Raw genomic sequence first — 21,159 nt, 5'->3', positions numbered from 1 at the left:
GGTGGTGAAAGCTTCACTGCATCAATTAAAGGCATCTCAATCATCACCTTATCCATCATAGTCTTGCATCTAGCTTCCTCAAGCTCCTGCTTAGACCTTCTTGGCTTGGGAAAAGGAACCTTAGGCTTGTAGACCCATTCAACAACAGCTGGAACCTGAGATTTTGTGTTTTCCGCATCTGACTGAGATGGGTATCGACCGACACCCAGGTGGTGTTGATCGACACCATCATCTGGATCCGACAGATTGGCCGATTTTTCTCCTTGTTCTGCAGAAACAATTTCACCATCATCTTCATCTCTCACTGATATGGCATTGCAAGCATGTCTGGGGTTTGACTCAGTTCTTGCTGGAAGATAATTCTCTTGCCTTTTGACAGACCCAGCAGTCTGTGCAACTTGAACCTCCAGCTTCTTAACATGAACATTCAATGCTTCTATCTTCCCATTCAGTTCAGTGTAGACATTGTCAATCTTTCCATTGAATGTCACTGTCAAATTCTCTTGACCTTGTAGAAGCTGCTCAAGCATGGCCTCCATTCTACTCTCAGAATAAGTCTTAGGAGGTGGAGACTGATAAGATGAATTCCCATAGGTTCTTGTATAGCCATTGTTCTGTTGCTGCTTCTGGTCACCATTGTAAGGTCTGTTTCCTTGCTGATTACCGAATCTCTGTCCCTGATACCCAGCTCCATACACATAGTTGACATTCTCCTCTGAATTCTCTGGCTCTGGCTCAAACGTCTCAACTTCAGCAGCAAATTGGACTGACTTCTTTCCCACAAGAAGATTGTGCACTGAATCAAGCTTAGCACTAACAGAAGCTAGCTGATTTGCATCAAACTCTCCATGCAGTCTCTTTCTTTCAGCATCAGCTCTTTTAGTGCTATTGCTAGAAGCCAAATTCTCAATCAAAACTTCTGCATCTTCTGGAAATCTTGTCTTGAAGTTCCCATGACTTGCAGCATCTAAAGCTAACTGATACTTCCAGTCACACCCTCTAAAGAAGATACTCAACAGTTGTACCCTTGAAAAACCATGGTGTGGACAGTCTCTTTGATAAGCTTTGAACCTCACCCAAGCTGCCTTGAAAGCTTCATCATGTCCTTGCTTGAATGAAGAGATCTTGACTCTCAGCTCATCTGACATTGCATCATCATAGAAATGGTTCAGGAGAGCCACCTTGATATCATGCCAATTTGTCAGAGATCCAGCTGGCAACTGCTTCAACCACTGAGATGCCTCTCCTGCAAGTGAGTATGGGAAGAGCTTGCAGAATATGAAATCCCCAGTCACTCCATTAGCCTTGATACTGGTCACAAGATCCTCAAAATGCTCAATATGGTCCAGAGGCTTCTCATGGGGCAGAGCAGAGAAAGGTCTCTGTCCAACCAGTTAAAAGTAAGCAGGCTTCAGCTCAAAGTCATTCCTCTGGAATGGTGGAGGAACAATTGCAGACTGGTTCTCATACATAAGATCAGCCCGGTTGTAGTCAGCAATGGTCCTGATCAAGTCTCGGTTCTGCTCCTGTCGTCGAACTGGGTTCTGTACGTGGTTGGCAGCTCCACGTCCGTCTGCAGGAAGGGGGTGTCGATCGATACCCTTTTGTTGGTGTCGATCGACACCGTCGACACCATCAGCTGGTTCGTCGACAACATCAATTTCAGCAATCACATTGCCCTCAACATCAATCTTTTGGCCCTGCTCATTGCGCAAGTGGCCCTCTTGATCCCTCAAAGCACCATCCTTATCTCGCATCAGAATGATAGTATTAACCATCTTTAGAGATTTGGCTGCCTTTCTGTTCTCACGCTCAAGTTTTCCTAACTCTTGGTTTGACAAATTCACAGTAGGACCAGACTTGTTGCTCCTTGTGTGAGGTCTAGGAGGCATGCACCTGAAACACCAAAGAGAAGAAAAACAAAAACGTGTAAGTAGAAAATAAAAAGAAAAATTTAGACAAAATCTAAAACTCAAATCTAATGGTAGATCAAAAGAGTCTCCGGCAACGGCGCCAAAATTTGATATGCTCAAATTAATCCCTAGAGCTACTCTCTCAAATTAAGAGATCACTGCAGTACTTAGGGGTCGAATTCCACAAGGACTCAAGACTACACAATAAATTATAGAGTTTTATAATTATGCTAAACAGATTAAATTGAATTAAAAATAGCAATGCAAAATATTAAATAAAGCTTGTTGTAAATTCAGAAGATCAAAAAGCTAGGCCTAGGGAATTTCTCAGGAAATTATGAAATATTAAATCAATCAATAAATTAGGATTCAAACAATTAAGAACAGATCTAGAACTCTAAACACTTTTGTAAATTAAATCAGTTCTCACTGCAAATAATATCTAAATTTAAAACCAGAAAATCCAAATCACTTTGTAAAATTCTAGGTAATAAATCAGCTATAAAAACAGGTTTAGATTGTTCACAAAATTATTAAATCAAATCTCTTTGCAAGAAATAATTTTGCTCATCAAAAGGTTTTTGTCAGGAAAATCAATTATATTCTCATATCAATTTATTTTCCTAAAGTATTAATTCTAGGTGATCAATCAAGAATTAATATGAAGAACAACCTAAGATGAAGATCTAGAAAGATAATGAATCCTAAATAAACAGATCTAATAATTCATAAAATCCCTGTGAAAAACCCTAAACCTAACAAACAAATTACTCAGACATAATCAATGAAGAACAAGACATAATTCTGAATAATATGCAATTGAAATTAAAAGAGTAAAGAGGGAGTTTAAGAATTCTTCTCTCAAAGCAGTTCAGATCTCTCTCCCAAAAGCTCTCAAAATCTCACAGGGTTGCAGAAAAATAAAACTTGATAGAATGAAACTTGAGGGTTTGGAAAACCTAAAAACACTATTTATATGTCCTAAAACACGTCAGGGACTTGTTTTGCAATTATGGAAAACTTTGGGGCAGATTTGTAAAACTTCCGAATTTGGCTCTTTTCTCGTTGGCAACAAGGGTGTCGATCGATGCTCTCTAGTGTCGATCGATGCCCTCTCTCATATTCGACTCCAAGCTGATTTCCTCCAGATTATTGCTCCAAAATGATCCAAACTGCTCCACTTTGCTCCTTTCATGCTAAAAACCTGTAAAGACTCAAAAACAATCTAGAAACAAATGAAAAGACACTAAAAGACTCCTTATATCATGGTTAAAAACCACAAAAACCATGATATATCAGTAATGTACCGGCCGATGTTGATGCCACTTTAGCATGTGGGGTACTAAGTATTTGTCAAGGGAATGAGGTTATGGCCGTCCATTACCTCCAGCTGTTTGATGCACATCATTATCCTCTGTTGTCTGCGTGTGTCAGGGCAACCGGCGATGATTTTCTGTTTGAGTTATCTCGTTATAAGACGGCCCGAAAAAACTCATACACAGCCTCCCTTCGCTATCCTGACAGCCCGTTACTCCCTTCACCCGCTTGTGCTGTGATGAGTTATTTGGATAACGGTCTCCATCCTCTTGGCTATGGAGACTGTTATGAAATCATGTGCAAAAACTGTTACCTTTGGTGGTTGTCCCTCAAAGTCTCTGAAATCCTTTAGGGTTTCCAGCAGTGATTTCCAGTTTTACCTTATCAACTCGTGACTCTAAAGTTTGTTTATTTTAAAATAATTATTTTTGATTTCTTAGGCGAGTTTCTTTTTCATGTATTAAAGGTCCCTGTTATCCACCTTTTATGCTTCCACATTTTAGTATCTCCTCTCATTTAACCGCTGAGTTATAGTAAAGTTATGGCTGAGTTATCACAAGAAACAATCTGAAAGCAAACGACTGATTTATACGTTTTTACGGCTAAGTTATGGTATTTAAGGGAAAACAAAAGGTCTCTTCGATACATGTAACGGTTGAGTTATAGTGATTTATAAATCTGTAATGGTTGAGATATCGTAATAACGGCTAAATTATAAATCCGTAATGTAGGATATTTATAGTCTTAGAGTGATTTTTACACGTTCTATTATTAGGTTAACTTATGGTTTCCCGCCAAAATATCGCTTTACGGCTGAGTTGTAATATTTACGGGAAAACAAAAGGTCATGTTACGGCTGAGTTATAGTGAGTTTTGGCTGAGTTATCACAAGAAACAATCTGATATATATGACTTTACGGCTGAGTTATTATATTTACGGGAAAACGAAAGGTCTCTTCAATTCATGTGATAGCTGAGTTATAGTGATTTTTTAGGGACGCGTGGCAAGAAACATTGAATGTTTGCACGGTCTTTTAGAGTGATTCTCGGGACGCAGTGGAATCAATGGCGGTTGCGTTCCAAGTTTTAGTATAAATAGGGAAAGGGTTGGAAATGTTCAGAGCATTCCAAACTCAAACGAAACTAGCAAAGATGCCAGTGACTACCCGATCTGCATGGTTGAAACGAGCCCGAGAACAGACAGCCGCTGGAGCTAGCGGTTTCGATCCGAATACGTAGGATAATCCCCCCCCCTCCCGTGAAGTCGTTCCGAGTTTCAAGTCGTCGAGCCGGAAGGGGATCCTTTGCAAAAGGAACTCCGGAGGTACCGAGCTCGCTGCAAGAGACTAGGCGCGTATATCAAAGCACTTTGTCTTAAACTCGAGCAAGTCTTTCGGCTCTGCCGATTGAAAGGGACTATCCGAGTCTTGGATGAGCTCATTGCTGAAGGTTTTTTTCTGGCGAAGTGGCGCATGACTCGTCTACTTGCTGAGCATGCCTCATGCGAAGAACAGGTCTCCTGTATGGTGGTGCCCAACTTAATTGATGGTGATTACGAACCTTTGGGAGAGTCTGACTTCCCGCGCATCATGGACGTCCGGGCCTACCAAGGTTGCCTGGAGAGGCTGAGGCGGTACGTCAACTACTTGGAGTCAACGGACCATTTCTTCCGAGAAAGCCATGCCATAGAAGGTCCATGTGCCTTCTTGGAGGAGATTGTGTCCAAGGGCTCCGAAGTGCCGATGGAAAGGCTTGAAGCCTTAATGCGGGAGCGTTAGATCTGGCGATCTGAACTGAGCAAGCTGGTGGTGGAAGAACCGTTGGAGTCCGATCTATTCGGTCCGGCTCCCATTCTGAGACGACAGTACCGTCCAGAATGCTAGAGACGATAGCCTTCCCATGGGAACTAGTTCGCTGATAGGACGCTTGTCGCTTTTTATTTTTAATTTTTATTTTTATTTTGGCAAATTTTCGAACTGAATGTAATCAATTTGAATTTAATGGAAAACGAAAGCTGAGTTATAGTGACTTGACCTCTCTGGTGTATATATGACTTGACGGCTGAGTTATAATAGTTACGGAAAAACGAAAGGTCATGTGACGGCTGAGTTATGGCTGAGTTATCACAAGAAACAATTTGAAAATAAATGAGTGATATATATGACTTGACGGCTGAGTTATAATATTTACGGGAAAACGAAAGCTCTTGTGACGGCTGATTTATAGTGAGTTATGGCTGAGTTATTACAAAAAACAATTTGAAAGTAAATGAATGATATATATGACTTGACGGCTGAGTTATAATATTTATGGGAAAACGAAAGGTCATGTGACGGCTGAGTTATAGTGAGTTATGGCTGAGTTATCACAAGAAACAACTTGAAAGTAAATGAGTGATATATATGACTTCACGGCTGAGTTATAATATTTACGGGAAAACGAAAGGTCATGTGACGGCTGAGTTATAGTGAGTTTTGGCTGGGTTATAGTAAAGTTATGGTTGAGTTATTAAAAGAGATTGATAAAACATCATTAACAACAACATTAATTTGCTTGGAATCCATAATTATTAACAACAACATTATGGGAACATAATCCCATCATACAACCAAACACAAAATCATGCTACACTAGCTCATCCTGCTATCTTAAATAGACCAAACATGATCATATAACCAAAAACTATCACAACTATCATCATCTTCATCCTTGCTTTCAATTCTGATTTTGCATCTTCAACCCTCTCAAATAGCTCTTTCTCAAGCTTCATTTGCATCTTCTTCTCAATCTCCATTTCCATTTGTATTTTTACAGTTAGAACAGAGAAAGACTCTACCTCATCCAACAGTGCCTCATCGACCCACTTGAAGAGGTGGTCATCATTCATAAGCTATCAAGGTGATGGAGATAACAATTAAAACAAGAACAGATTCAACATAAACCAAATCAACAAGAACAGATTCAACATAAACAAGAACAGACTCTACCGTCTTCGCAGCTGCATAACCACAACGGAAGTATCGTCGACAAGGATTTGACTCCGATTTCGAATTTTTGGCCATGATTGCTTCTCCACACCAACATCTCTTAGGAACGCCAACAACTCTACCTCGTCCTCTCTCTCGGACATTTGATGCACAACTCGAATCTCTAGATACATTGCTCATGATTCCCAGAACTTGATTTACGAGAATTTGATTTTTTAGGGTTTAAGCATTCGACATTTGGGAATTTTCGTTTTTAAGAAGAAGAACATCACTCTGGTTGGGTTCTGATTTTTTCTTGGGTTTTAAATTTGTTTCAAACCGGGTTTAGGTGGGTTCCTATCTGGTTCAGTTCGTAAACCGTCGAAACCCAGGTTATGGGGGGGGAAATAGTATGTGTTTCCTGCCAAAATATTGCTTTACGGCTGAGTTATAATCATTACGGGAAAACGAAAGGTCATGTGACGGCTGAGTTATAGTGAGTTATGGCTGAACTATCACAAGAAACAATATGAAAGTAAATGTCTGATATATATGACTTTACGGCTGAGTTATAATATATATGGGAAAACAAAAAGTCTCGTTGATTCATGTGACGGCTGAGTTGTAGTGATTTATAAATCCTTAATGGCTGATTTATCGTAATACCGGCTGAGTTATATTAATATGAAACATTACAAAAAGAAATATAAAAAAAAAAAACAAGTTCAAAGTTCATAAAGAAGAAGACACGACAGTACAATGTAATTCACTTTTAAAAACCGATTAAGAGGAAGAGGAAAAATGAGCTTTTAGTTTATCCCAATCAAGAGGAGGAGGAACCACACACTAGTCGGCATCGGCCTCCGTAATCTCTCTCATCTCCTCTAACCTTTTGTGCTCTGTCGCTCAGTCAAAAAGTTCTCCACCCAAGATTTGATTCAGTTGGGATAGTTGAGCGTCGATTAGTTCCACTTGATGCAGGAGGACGGTTTTCTCTTCCTTCTTCTTCATATGATCATCTATCATACGCAGAATTGCTGTGTAGCGATCAGTTGTCTCCGCCTCGGCCGCGACTCTTGTCGGAGTAAAAGCTTCGGACACGGCCAATAGTGATTCCTCTTCCCACTCGTAATCTGCATCTCTTGCTGGGCGTTTACTGGAACTTGCACCGGCCATGTTCATGGGCGATATTGCTTTGTCTGCCTTGCGTTTTTGATATTTATTGGAACCCTCTCCGTCCATAGCTCAGCTATCAAAGTAAAAACAACCGTCACCAACTGATAGGTGCAATGATCAGAAGAGATTGAGAGGGGATGGAGAGGAGACTTACATATGAAATGATCGAAGGAAATGCAATATATTAATATTGGATGTAGAGGAGATTTGTAGGTGCAATATATTGTGAAGGGATTCAGAGGATATTTATATGTGTGATGAGCGGAGAAGAACGAAACGATACAATGAATAAGAAACCGAAACGATACATTGAATTAAGAGAATATAAAGGAAAAACAATAGGAAAACGAAATGTCGCGTCTATTATTAGGTTAACTTATGGTTTCCCGCCAAAATATTGTTTTACGGCTGAGTTATAGTTTTACAGGAAAACGAAAGGTCACGTTGATTCATGTGATGGCTGAGTTATAGTGAGTTATGGCTGAGTTATCACACAAAATAATTAGATAGCAGAAAATGAAAGGTCACGTTGATTCATGTGATGGCTGAGTTATAATACTTGACAGCTGAGTTATTACACAAAATACAATAAATCTCCCTAACTATAGAGCACAAGTTTTTGCATTGTGCCCAACTTGCTTACATCGCGAACATGCGTGTTGCTTCCTAGGGTGTTTATTTTCAGTGGCAACTTCCAAAGATGATTTAATCCTACGCTTCTTTGGGCTTCCTGGCTGGTTCACAACAATCGGAGGCAAGCACTTCTGATTATCCACAACTTCAGGAGCAGGGAATGATTCATCTAGAGGCATGATTGAACCAGCCCATCCGTTAACCAAATCGACACTCCTAAATTTTGGATCGCACATGGATATACGAAACACATCCATATGCTCTACAGCTTCGATTGCATGGATGCATGGTATTTTTTCGTGGTCGAAACGACGGCACGTGCAACTTTTTATTTCTAAATTTACAACATGCAAAGATCATCCATATTTCACTTGCACACGTACAGCATCAATCGTTTGTACCTCCATAAGTCTTGCTATGGTGACACGGTCCTAGTAGGGAGTAGAACAAAAAAAACGTTTTAGGCTAAGTTATTAAAACAATTACGGCTGAGTTATTGAAACAACAATGGCTGAGTTATGAAAACTATAATGGTTATGGCTGAGATAAGGAAACAATTACGACTGAGATATGATAACTGTTATGGCTGAGTTATCATAATTGATGATTGACTTATGTAAACTTACCTATAACAGTTTCTCAATACCTCGAGTGAGCGTTGTTAGCTGCGATTTCGCATCCTCTCTCCGTTCAGAAAACCATCTGGTCATCATATTCCGTATCGATTCTAGCAGTCTAAATATGGGAAGACTTCTAGCATTTGACAGTGCATGGTTCATTGATTCTACAATATTCGTTGTCATTAAATTGTACATTTCACCCGGGAAATGAACACGCGCCCCCATTCGGACACCAGCTCGTTGGAGGTATCCATGTAGTTCGGGATGACGTGCTTCAATCTCATTGAAAGCCTCATTAAAATCAGTTAGCCTAAAACACCTTGCCACTTTTTTCACCAGAGGGAAAAAATGTTTTCCTTTGAACTTCACTAAGATGTTCTTATACAAATGGTAAGTGCAAATTCCACTCGAAGCCAACGGATACACTTAACCAATCGCTTTCCCTATTGACTTATGTCTGTCATAGATTATCGCAAGATCCTTTTCGTCTGGAATGGCAACTTTGAGTTGTGTAAAGAACCAACGCCAAGACTCATCATTTTCAGTGTCAACAACAGCGAAAGCTAATGGGAAAATTTGAAAGTTATCATCCTGAGCTAGGGCTGTTAGAAGCGTCCCTTTGTACTACCATGGAGAAACGTTCCATCGACAACAACAACTTTGTGCATGAAAGGAAACCCAGCAATACTCGCACCAAAAGCAATAAAAACATATTTGAATCTATCTTCATCACCTATTTGAAGACGCGTGACTGTACCCGGATTTTCCCTTTTTAACTTGTATATGTAAGAAGGCAACGCTCTAAAACTATCCTCAGGAGTTCCCAGATCGATCTGCCTTGCATTCAGCAGCGTTCGATATGCCTTCCAATAACCCATCTGTTGACACCAACAAATTAATAAATCAGCCATAATATATAGATAACTCAGCCGATACATTCGAATAAATCAGCCGTAAATAATCAATAAATCAGCCGTAACATGTACTCACCCTATACATACCTATAAGTCAGTCGTAAATAATCAATATGTAAATAACTATCAATAAGTCAGTCGAAACATATTAATTACCTTTAGACTAAATTGCTTATTGGAAAAGACTCCGACACTTTTAGGTTTAACTTCCGGACCAAGATCACCAAGATAGTCCCTGTAAAGACCTGCCAATACATCAGCTGTTGATTGGCGGGATCTAGTAGAACGTTCCGTCACAGAACATGTGTGTTCCGAATCGTATACACGAACATGAAAATCCGGGTCATCCCCTTGTACAGATGCACGAAGTCTCCAAAGACATCCTTCAACCCAGCACCTATAAACCGATTGTCTCGGATTTGATACTGGTATATGAAAATCGAATCCATCCCTAACCAAAATAAGTTTCACGTGATTCCTGAAATGCTTTTTGCTCCTGAATCATTGTCACATCAATTTTTAGCGTTGACACCTCCAACCTAATAGCCTCCGGATTCATCTTTGATCCGGCAAAGTTATCATCTTTATGAGCTTTCTTCTGAGGAGGCGGAGTAGGTGGGTCTTCCTCTTTACTCTGAGGCTCGCCCAATACAGAAAACTTCTCGTCATCAGATGACTCACCATCGGAGTCGTCGAAAACATCAAATCGGGTTGAAAATTCATCGTCTTCTTCCTCGTCAGATGCTACTTCAGCTTCTTCTTCTTCTTCGTTTTCTTTGTCAACGATCTTACCATAATCAAAACAAGTGCCTTCAAATCCCCCAACGTACACTTCGTATGTAGATTCTACTTTCGAGTCACTGCTTGGCCAAATCATACTTCCTCTAGCTCCACTAGTTTCTGTAGACTCTTTCGCCGAAAACTCTACACAGAGGCGTAGCTGATCGGTTTTCCATAGCCCCCAAAAACATTGCAATTGTCGATCATTGGAGACAAAAACTGGTGGAGTATCATGCGTCATATGTTTCAGTGCCCTGTTCGAGAACATGTAGTTCAGCTTTAGCTCATGGCTAAACGCGTCCAATCTGTAGTCTTCAAGAACAAATTCCACAAGCTTGTCGTGTGTTGTGCCTCCATCTATCTGCACAACTATACACCCTCTATCGTCGGTGTTAAATACATATCTCTGTGTCTTTATCCAATTACCGGACACAACTAGTACCGAAACTGGATCCATGAAAGATAATGAAGAACAAGGTGAAGAAGAAGTAGAAGAACAAGTAGAATAAGAAGGTAAATAGTTCACTTATTAACCAGTTGAAGAACAAGAGTCGAACGACGTTTCGTATTTCCGGAGAAAAAAGATGATGACATGGATGTTGCGTCCGACGTGGCAAGTCAGTCATCAAACAATTAATAACTCAGCCTAAATAAAACTCAGCCATCAAACAAATTATAACTCAGTCACAACATGAAAAACATTACAGTAATTATAAACAAACAAATTGATGCCAAATTCAGCCGCTTCATCAACTGAAAATATGTAACTCAGCCGTATCGTTTAATAAGTCAGCCGTAACTGAATAACATTCTAGTAATTAATATTTTGCTACTAAGTCAGCCGTGAAATGGCTGAATTGTACTATAAGTCAGCCTATCACGGCTGAGTTATAGCTTTTTTACCATAACCCAGCCGTAACAACATCTCATAAGTCAGCCGTTTTTTCATAAAATGGTAACTCAGCCGTGTCGTAGTGATAACTCAGCCAAAATTTTGACAACTCAACCATCGGGTGAAAACTCAGTCGTAAGGATGGTTAAGTTAGAGCATAACTCAGCCAGATTTTAATAAGTCAGCTGTAACACTTGGCTGAGTTATTCTCTAACTCAGCCGTCCGCTCTTACTCAAAACTTTTTTCCATAACTCAACCGCAATATACCTATAACTCAGCCGCAACATACCTTTGTAACGCGTTACAGCTGAGTTATGGTTACACGTCAACAATTTCTGACGTGGCAATGATATTTTTGTAATTATGTTTTCCGGTAACATAAAACAAGAACACGTTGGGTATTTTGAAAATACCCAAAATATTCTAGTAATAAATTTTTTTTTTTGTAAATTCTGGTAATATTACCTAAAATGAGTAACATTTAAGTAAATCACCCTTTACTTTTATTCGTTTTCTTTTAAAAAAAGAATGTAATGGTGTAGTTCATAATTTGGCAAAGTCTTGTTATATTGATAAATTTATTTATTCTGATTCTGTAACTCAGCCACCTTGACTTTGAGAACCGTTATGTATCGAGTATTGACCAATCTTGAATAATATAAGGTCTATTTGAGGAAAAAAAATCTTTAAACATATTTTTGGTATGGGAAAAATGTCATTTAAACCATGAACTTTCAAATTTTGGCCATTTAAACCATGAACTTTGTTGTAGGCCATTTAAAACATCAACTTTTGTTGAATAGTTTTTTTAAACATGAAGTTTCGGTGAACAACCCAAAAAAGACATGACGTTAAATCTGATAATTGACCTACTAACAGACGTTACTATTCCATTAATCACACCGTTACTAACAAAACGACATCGTTTTAATGGAAGTTTTAGTTTAAAAAATGTCATTTAAACCATGAACTTTTAAATATAGGCCATTTAAACCATGAACTTGTAAATGTATGTCATTTAAACCATGAACTTTCAAATTTCTGTCATATAAACTTTGAACTTGCCTTAGGTGTTAGGTGAAAACTAGACAACCTGAAAATTTTGGTTATCGAAGCAAACAGAAAAGAGAAAGCCTAACCGTTCGGCGCAATTGATTTGGAAAATTGGATTTCGGTTTGGTTCGGTAGGTTTATTAGAAACCACACAAGTATATAAGTCTAACCGGCTAAACCGTTTAACCCTAGTTTAGTTTCTCTCTTCTTTCTTCTTTCTTCTACTCTGCCTCATGATGCGATTGTGAAAAAGAGAATAAAGAACATCAATTCATCCTTCTTTTTCGATCTTTGTCATGTATTTTGTGTCTTTTTGTATTTGTCTTGAATCTTTTTTTTCATTTTTTAGGACACTACACTAGAGTTTGAAGGATTGATTATCTTGTTTTAGGACACTACACTAGAGTTTAAAGGATTGATCACCTTTTTTATGTATTATAGTTTAAATGATATAAATTTGAAATTTCATGGTTTAAATGACATACATTTATAAGTTCATGGTTTAAATGGCATATATTAAAAAGTTCATGGTTTAAATGACATTTTTCAAATTAAAGCTTTTATTAAAACGATGTCATTTTGTCAATAACGGAGTGATTAACGGCATAGTAACGTCTGTTAGTAGGTCAATTATCGGATTTAACGTCATATCTTTTTTGGCTTGGTCAACGAAACTTCATATTTAAAAAAGCTAATCAACAAAACTTGATGTTTTAAATGGCCTACAACAAAGTTCATGGTTTAAATGGCCAAAATTTGAAAGTTCGTGGTTTTAATGACATTTTTCCCTTTTTGGTATAATACGTTCATAACATTATAATAAAAAACACCAAAAATTAAATAAAAACAAAAGGAAATTAGTTCATGAATAAACCCGTATAATTTCTGATTTTTGCATTAGGCGCTAAACCCACTTAAAATGAATGATTAGCGCGCTTAACAATATTTTAAACATGATACAAACCTACATTTAATAAATTACAATGTATAAAGTATATGCAAAGTGTCTTAAAACATAAATGAAAAGCTAGATGTGATTAAATTATAAAATACGGTCTAGGTTTAGAGACATGGTCTTTATAAGTTTTAAAAGAAGCAATCATTATCGTGTAGTTGGATTCAAATGTCAACTCTCAACTAATCAGAACAAGAGTACATAGCCCGACTTGTGTGCCTCTTTATCTCTACTCTCCCCACACAAACGTGCCAGAATAAATATATATTCCACTCTCACCAAATTTCAAAATAATACTTTATTAACATACTTTGGTTACAACTTACAACAACTTGCTCCGCACATATCTCGTTTCAACTAAAATAATTAAATCGGCCCAATTTGGCCACCCACTCTCACTCTTTTTCTCACGCAACTTCCTCTCTTCTCAAGATTCTTCTCCACACTTCACCTTACCTTATTCTATATATCTATCTCTCTGCTCTTTTACTTAGGTTTCTTGTAACAATGGCGCTTGAAGCTCTGAACTCACCAAGACTGGTCGAAGATTCAACAAGATTCCATGGCTTTGAGCAGTGGACCAGAGGCAAGAAACGATCAAAACGTTCTAGATCTGGTCATGACGACCACGATCTCACTGAAGAAGAGTATCTAGCTTTTTGTCTCATGCTTCTTGCTCGCGACCGCGGCGATCTTGATACTGTAACGGCCGCCAAGAAGCCGGATTATAAGTGTGGCGTATGTGACAAGACGTTTTCGTCTTACCAAGCTCTCGGCGGTCACAAGGCGAGCCACCGGAGTTTAATCGGAGGTGGAGATAAAGATAAGTCGATGGCAGTTTCCGCCGCCGTGAAATCTCACGTTTGTTCGATCTGTTTGAAATCTTTCGCCACCGGTCAAGCTCTTGGCGGCCACAAGCGGTGCCATTACGAAGGGAATGGAAACGGAGGCGTTTTGAATTCGGAAGGTGTGGGATCTACTAGCCACGTCAGCAGTAATAGCCACCGTGGGTTTGACCTTAATATTAGGCAGGTACGGGAAATTTCGCCGGACGACGAAGTGATGAGTCCGATGGCGGCGAAGAAGCCTTGCCTGAAGTGAAGTTTGGTGAAGTTTACTATAAACTGTAAATACCAAATTTTCGATTTCAAATAATCCAGTTTTGCAAACAAAATATTCAAATTTTTTTTTGATAAAATATGATGTTAGACCATGGGCAACGCCGTCGATTCGGGCCGTCCCTGGTTTTTTTATGGATTTAATTTAATTCTAAAAGGCCCATTATTGAAAAAACGGTTCTTATTATAGGACGTTTTTCGTCCGTCTTCTTCGCCACGTGGTCTATTATGATTGGCTGTCGAATTCTCTAGGGTTAAACCAAAAAATTGTCAAGACAAATTTTGTTTGACTTCTTTCTTCTCTCGACGGCAACGACAAAGGCGATACACATCGTCGACGATATCACGAAGGCGCTCCGTTCTTCTCACCGGAATTTCTTTACAAAATACCAAAGCCGATATTCTGTTTCTCCCGAAGCCGGTCCGATCATCTGTCTCGAAGCTTGTCCGGCGATCCGATCTTCTCTCCCGAAGCTTGTCCGGCGATTCGATCTTCTCTGTCTCCCGATGCTTGTCTCGTCGATACCAAAACAACGGTCTTGCTTCTAATCGCTTACATCGTTGTTGTCACCGTCTTCAATCTCTTAGCTATTGGATCAATCGCTTACAGTGTTTTCCAAGGATTTTACGGTAGACCTGTGAGATTGATCTCCGCTGTTAAATCGAGCTTCGCCTCGTTTCTACCACTCCTCGCTACTTTGATTTCATCCAATTTCATCGTTTTAGGGGTTTTCTTGATTCTAGGGATTTTAGCTTTCTTGTTTACTAAGCTAATCCAGATCATCCCAGGTCTTCAATTCGGTTACGCTTCTCCGTAATTCCAAACTCTCACTACGGTAGTAACAATCATCTCGATTCTAGCTGTGGTTAAGCTCTATGTGGATTGGGTTCTTGCTTGGGTTGTTGTTGTTGTTGAGTCAGCTTGGGGTTTAGCTCCATTGAAGAGAAGTAAAAGCTTAGTTAAAGGAATGAAGAGTGTTTCTTTGTCTATCATCTTCTTCTTTGCAACAACTGAGTTGATTCTAGTTTGGATCAGTACCGTAGCTGCCTCTGCTCAGCTCGACGATGGTGGTGGGAAGTTGTGGACGAATGCTTTCTTTGTGTTGCAGATTGTGATCACGTCTGCGGTTTTGACGCTGTTGATGCTGTATAATCTTGCGGCGACTACTGTGATGTATATGTATTGTAAAGCTGTTCATGGTGAGCTTGCTTGGAAGATTGCTGAAGAGTTTGCTAGAGAGTATGTGAGTTTGCCTTTTGATGATGGTAAAGTTCCTCACTTGGTCTCTGTAGCTTACAACAACATCTGATGATGAATCATATTGATGATGATGAAGTAAAAGATCTATGTTTGCTTTTGTGTGTTTAAGGTAGTGTTTGAAAAATCTGGTCTTTTTGTATTATAAAAGCATGTTTTTCACTTTGTATATACATTTAATGTTCTTGTGACTTCAAAACTTTGGTAATGTCTCTGAAATGATCCAAAATGGTTTATCCTTCGGGTCATTTGCTGCTCTCTCTACATGTTTCCTTACTCCACAAGCCGATGTTGTACACTTATAGTAGCTCCTGTGAATTAGATCAAAAAGCATTAAGGAAAAAAGACCGATGAACTCTATCTTTAAACTCGATGACTGGTTTCTAAATTCACCTTGGATAAGGATTTCCTTTGACTACTTTCTGACCATACTTGCGCCACCTATATCCATCATCTAAGAGATCAACTTCACTCGTTGTTTGGACAATAATCCTAGGCTCTATCACAGTTTTGTGCGATGAAGCAACTGGTTCTGAAACCCGAACTTCAATATTTCTGCAACAATCAAATATTGTCTTAATCTCATCAGAAACACCAATACATATTTGGACTAACTTTGGACATCTTCCGGATAATGAAGATTGATTTTAAAATTTCTATGAGTTGAATAAAATGTTTGTTTTTGTTTTTATGTTTTTATGTTATATGTTTTCTGTTATTAATTTCTTAATTGTATGTTTTTGTTTTTTCAACTTTAAATAATTAATCTTTAAACTTTCAAAATATTATTATTTTATTAGGGGGACCAAATACAAATAGACACCAATGCTCATACTAAAAATAAGAAACTATCAAAATATTATTATTAAATGTGAGGGACCAAAAAAAGTCCCCAACCAATGTGGATGCTCTTAGCTCACTACCTTTTTACAGCATATGAATTTAATCGTCTTTTTACAGCATATAAATTCAGACAAATTCCCCATAAATTATCTAGATATTTATATATATGTCAATTTTGTTGAGTTACCTACAAAAGTAGTCTAAAAGATGTTCATGATCTACCTGAATTGTTTAGATGATTAGCTATATATATGTTTCAGTCCTCTGTTTCTAAAGTACACACACTAAACATTAATATATCTGCAGAACAGAAGTAGCAACAGCAAATTAAATTTGATTTAAACCACGACTTGTATATTTACAACCAGACTTCTTGTTGTTAAAGTTAAACTATCAAACTGAAATGGTCTCTCTATTTGAATCAGATGATCTCCTAACATTCTCATAACTCCAAAAAATTGACCATATTGAGTGGCTTTCGTACTTACATTCAGTTAACTTTTGTCACTTTTACTATTTTAGCTGTGTAATCTGTGTCTTCAAACTGCATTCCGTTACCTGCATAGTTTAAAGATAAATCCCCAAATTTCTAGTTACAGAATGGATCAAAATTTAGATATCGTACCTGCAGAGCTGAGATTGTGTTTAGGAGGTCCCGGCACACGTCGAGCATCCTTTCCTCCTTGACACTTACACTGCCAAGTTCTGCTGCCAAGCTGCTTATCTTCCCAACCTGAGAAAATGGGATTCACTTTTTAGTATATAAATATGAATAACTTATCGACGCAAATCCTCTTCTCACAATCACGTAGTGCTGACAAAATTATGGAACAAAGTAATTTAGACCGGATATTAAGACACTAATCATAATCAGAGAATAATGCGTAAACGAAGATAGTGGACTATTCACTTGACTGCAAGAGGAGATGGGCGCAATTAAACAAGAAGGGATGTGCTCTGTCAACTCAGTACATTGCTTACTCTCTATTTGTCTTAACATTTCCGTGTAGGTGTTAAAAATTGCAGCTACACACTATTGAGTTCGGCAGTAAAAAAATAAACACGACGAGGGAAAAGATTGGGTCACCTTTGGCAGCAACAAGCATATGGAAGATGCCATTGCCTGCATAACATCAACTGCTGAGCAAATGGCATCCTTAACACTTTGTACGTTTACCTGCATATGGTATCATCATCAGCAAGCATAACATATGTTTTCTCAATACAGTACTATAGGCAATACGTGTGAGTAAGAGTCAAACCATTGCCCCGCAATCAACAGGTAGACAAAGCGTGCTGCCTTTCAACGCTTCAGCAGCTCCTACCAAAGAACCCATGTAATCCCGTTCCATAACCAACCACTCTTCTAGATGTCCCATCTATATATTTGCACGAAAAAAAATTAACTTTCTTGCTAAGTAAGATCCAATTTGGAGAAGGTCCCAAAGCTATAAGAGGCAGAACATACAAATGAACCTAAAAGGGAAAATCACTCCTATAAAAATGTTACTTAAAGAGCACAGGGGGATAAGGCAGTTCAAGATATATAAAAAAAGCGGATTAACTTACCTGCCTATTGAGAATAGATATCAGTTTCAAGTTCTGCTTCAGGTGCTGCAATTCAATTCTTTTGGCTCTGACAGAATCATACAGCATAGAGATATTTATCCATGCATTGTACAATCTTTTCTGCAATGAAAACAACGCTTCATCAGAGTTTGTGGCCTCTCATTGAAAACCAACTGAAAACTAACAACTTAAAACTTAGCCACTTGAACATAGTTGGCATAGACAAGCTTGTACAACATAACAGATTTAACTTTTTGAACACAAGAGAGAGGTGCCTACGAGTTTGTTTTCATTGAAACTAACTTATTTTCTAAAACCATTAGCTATTGTCACATTCAAAGTGGCCGAATGTTAAAATCCAAAATTGATTGGAAACACTTACTGTGCTAATAATAAAGGTTCTAAAGCATTCAGTACGAAAAGGATTTACTAACCTCCGCTCTCATCTTTTGTGAAGAGATAACAGCATTTGCTCGTGCATTAGCAAATCGCCACTGCAGCAACCTATTGTGTAAAAGCTTTAACAAGTGAGCATCAGCAACCCCATTATCTCTGATCTTCTCTTTAGCATCCACAGCAAAATTCAGAACCAAAGGTGTGGTTTTAGTTAGGGAGCTTCTCACTCTTAGTGGGCTCATCCTGCCTGAAGGACTAATCCCTCTTGGAGGAACCACGCCTCTCGAAGGGCTTATTCCTCTAGCAATGCTGGTTCCTCTCGGGGAAGCTGCAGTCATACCAAACTTGCTAGGTGAAGCAGGTCGAATCTGCTCACTCTTTGGAAACAATTGGCTTCCTTTAGGAGACAAAACATGACTATCAACCGATACCTTCCTCAGTCCATTAGATTTAGAAACCTGTGAGCCAGGCTCTAACCGATGCTGCGACAGATTACTAGCCAATTGCGGAACTCTCCCCTGAACCACATTGCCACGAGCTGGTAACATTCTCCCTCTTCCATTAGAGCTTCCAGAAGAAACACTCTCAGTCTCTAATCCAACACTCAATGAATCTCTCGTTATCCGCGGTCTATTATTATTATTCACCATGGAATTCTGAAGAGCTCTAGATACACCATTGCCAGATCCGTTCAGTTTCTTCCTAGTATCAGTGAAGTCTACACTCCTACTCAAACAACTCGGTTGCACTGACCTAGGCCATTGCTCATTGAGCTTTGTCTTCTCTTGCTGAGCTCCACAACTCCTAGATGCTATTGCCGTCGGAATCGTCTTCTTCTTCTTCTCTACTGTTCCTCTCCCCGGCGATGAGTTTAGCTTCGATCTAAACTCAATCCCTGAGAACGAATCCGCCTGAAACGACGCAAACAAGCTTCTCCCAGAAGTCAACAACATTCTCTGCGCTGAAGAAACCTCTCCACCACTACCACTACCACTACCTCGTCGATCCAACGAGTCACGACGTGGTGTTGATCTCGGCCGATTTATAGTAACAGACGGAGTCACCGGTCGAGTAACAATCGGCGATTGACATCTCTTCGCCGCGGAGGACGGTGACGACGATTTGTGGAAAACCGACGACGACGAAAAGGAGGAAGCGCCGTTAAGGTATCGCGACGCTACATCTCGTGATTTAGGACGGCGATGCGATGCTTCCGATGGAAACGACGGCGGTTTGTTCTGTTTAGCGGCGTTGAACGAAGCCGAAACTGCAGCTGTCATCTCCGACATTGAGAAATCAACATTGCGAAATGTGAGCAGTGAGGAGAGATTTATACAGTGGATGATTTCTCCATCGGGTTTTAAGAGATTACCGGCGAAACTAGGGTTTGAGTTTAATTGGAATTTGAGTCAGTTTAGCACTGTAAAGTATAAATCTCCGGCGAGAGAATAGAGTGTGGGGAAGGTGGGAGAGGAGATAATTACGTGAGAGCATAACTCATAACTGTCGTCGTCTCTTTTACTCATTTAATATAAAATGAGCAAATCCTGATCTATAAAAACTGAAAAGTACCATAGACGACCAAAAAAAAAAAAAAAACTAAAAAGTCCCACATCGCTCAGACCCAAAGAGATGACTAGGGAAGCAGGGGTATAAATATAGAAGCGGTGTGTACGAGCAAATCACTTACCTGGACGGGGTCAACTCGTGATCAAGCAGACGAGTGGCCTAGGCTAGTGATAGTGTTAGACAGTTGAAATTTTAAATTCTAAGTTTGATTTATTAAGCTTACTATTAATATTTTGAATTTTGGAGGATTTGTTACCCTAACCAGTGCCAGCCCGTCCATAAAACAGCCAAAGCATGTGCTTTAGGCCGTATGTTATATTCTAAATTTTTAGATTAGATTTTAATAATTTCTCTTCGCAGGATGGTTATGTAGCTACTAAATGCATTCAACTTAAACAGACAGTATTCTTAATTTTTCTTCTATAATAGAGGAATTTTATTTTTTACTCTAATTCACATCTATTCTCACATATAAAATAGAAATTGCTATTTTTTTCTCTATAAATAGATAAACTCTATTTTTTTCCTCTATAAATAGATGAAAATATAGCAATCTCTATTTTAGAGGTGAGAATAGTGGTTGATTGAAGTAAATTTACCTCTAAAATAGATTGCTATATTTTTCTCTATTATAGAAGGAAAAATAGAGCAAACCATTGGAGATGCTCTTCGAAGGTAAGTTTTATCTCTTCCTAAAAAAAACTCTAACCCAAGTCAATAAATGAACCCATTAAAAAAAGCCCACAAACTAAACCATATCGGAAAAGGACATTTTTGAGATTTCACCAGCGGAATCGATACAATTCTCTATAAATACAGAAGGTTTGGCGCAATAAAGGAATCTATAATTCTTTCTAAAGCAAAGTACATGGCAAGATCGTCTAAGCAATTCGCCCAAAGAGAATATGACTCATTCAATACGTTGACTCAACCCGAAGCTCGACTAATTATATTCTTGTTCGGCATCGACCAATTCTTAGATTGTTTTACGTGCTCGTTCATCTTGTAATCGTTCCTATTTTTAGTAAAATTTAGACTCGTCTATAAAAGAGATTATTCTTACTTGCCTTGAGATTCCCACAACTTGTTTGTAAGATTCATAGAGGAATAAAACGAGGAATCCTAAAATGTATGCTCAAGACTGTTTCAGGTTTCTATAACTCGTTTCATGATTCTACAACTCATA

General features: G+C 38.7%; 2 protein-coding genes, 1 non-coding gene and 2 pseudogenes across 5 annotated transcripts; 3 read left to right on the top strand and 2 right to left on the bottom strand.

Annotated features, from left to right (window-relative positions):
• Positions 1–1,032: 1,032 nt before the first annotated feature.
• Positions 1,033–1,139, top strand: LOC147919505 (small nucleolar RNA R71). Its single transcript, XR_015594293.1, has one exon. It is a non-coding gene; the product is annotated as a small nucleolar RNA R71 (small nucleolar RNA).
• Positions 1,140–13,457: 12,318 nt separating this feature from the next.
• LOC104771458 (zinc finger protein AZF3) lies at positions 13,458–14,394 on the top strand. The gene has a single exon (XM_010495985.3). The coding sequence runs from the start codon at positions 13,728–13,730 to the stop codon at positions 14,319–14,321; it is 594 nt and encodes a 197-aa protein (XP_010494287.1). The 5' UTR covers positions 13,458–13,727; the 3' UTR covers positions 14,322–14,394.
• A 234-nt stretch (positions 14,395–14,628) lies between these two features.
• LOC104743522 (uncharacterized) lies at positions 14,629–15,825 on the top strand (annotated as a pseudogene).
• On the bottom strand, positions 15,715–18,803 carry LOC104771456 (QWRF motif-containing protein 9). 2 transcript variants are annotated; one of them, XR_015593668.1, is made up of 8 exons: positions 18,443–18,803; positions 18,009–18,128; positions 17,702–17,818; positions 17,527–17,616; positions 17,065–17,172; positions 16,928–16,997; positions 15,990–16,151; positions 15,715–15,907 (listed from the first exon to the last, which is right to left on the bottom strand). XR_015593668.1 is itself a non-coding variant. In XM_010495983.3 (6 exons), the coding sequence occupies exons 1-6, from the start codon at positions 18,740–18,742 to the stop codon at positions 16,953–16,955; spliced, it is 780 nt and encodes a 259-aa protein (XP_010494285.2). In that variant the 5' UTR covers positions 18,743–18,803; the 3' UTR covers positions 16,754–16,952. The 2 variants fall into 2 exon arrangements, 1 of the variants encoding a protein (XP_010494285.2); XM_010495983.3 differs by lacking the exons at positions 15,715–15,907; positions 15,990–16,151 and having other exon boundaries at positions 16,754–16,997.
• On the bottom strand, positions 18,749–19,897 carry LOC104772749 (QWRF motif-containing protein 9 pseudogene; annotated as a pseudogene). The gene has a single exon (XR_015592296.1). The product of XR_015592296.1 is annotated as a QWRF motif-containing protein 9 pseudogene (transcript).
• Between the last annotated feature and the right edge of the window lie 1,262 nt (positions 19,898–21,159).

Source organism: Camelina sativa, chromosome 20 (assembly GCF_030686135.1).
Source record: "Camelina sativa cultivar CO46 ecotype springtype chromosome 20, ASM3068613v1".
In the NCBI taxonomy this organism is placed as follows: domain Eukaryota; kingdom Viridiplantae; phylum Streptophyta; class Magnoliopsida; order Brassicales; family Brassicaceae; genus Camelina; species Camelina sativa.
The sequence above is the reverse complement of the archived record's forward strand: the minus strand, read 5'-3'. Positions and strand labels throughout refer to the sequence as shown.

What these genes read in the sequence shown, in the direction of transcription:
- LOC104771456 (XM_010495983.3), bottom strand. Translation starts at nt 18,742, where the DNA reads ATGACTGCAGCTTCCCCGAGAGGAACCAGCATTGCTAGAGGAATAAGC. An exon ending in CACAAAAGATGAGAGCGGAG is followed by an intron (nt 18,129 to 18,442) that starts GTTAGTAAATCC and finishes TTTTCATTGCAG; the next exon opens with AAAAGATTGTACAATGCATG. An exon ending in CTGTTGATTGCGGGGCAATG is followed by an intron (nt 17,617 to 17,701) that starts GTTTGACTCTTA and finishes TACCATATGCAG; the next exon opens with GTAAACGTACAAAGTGTTAA.
- LOC104771458 (XM_010495985.3), top strand. Translation starts at nt 13,728, where the DNA reads ATGGCGCTTGAAGCTCTGAACTCACCAAGACTGGTCGAAGATTCAACA.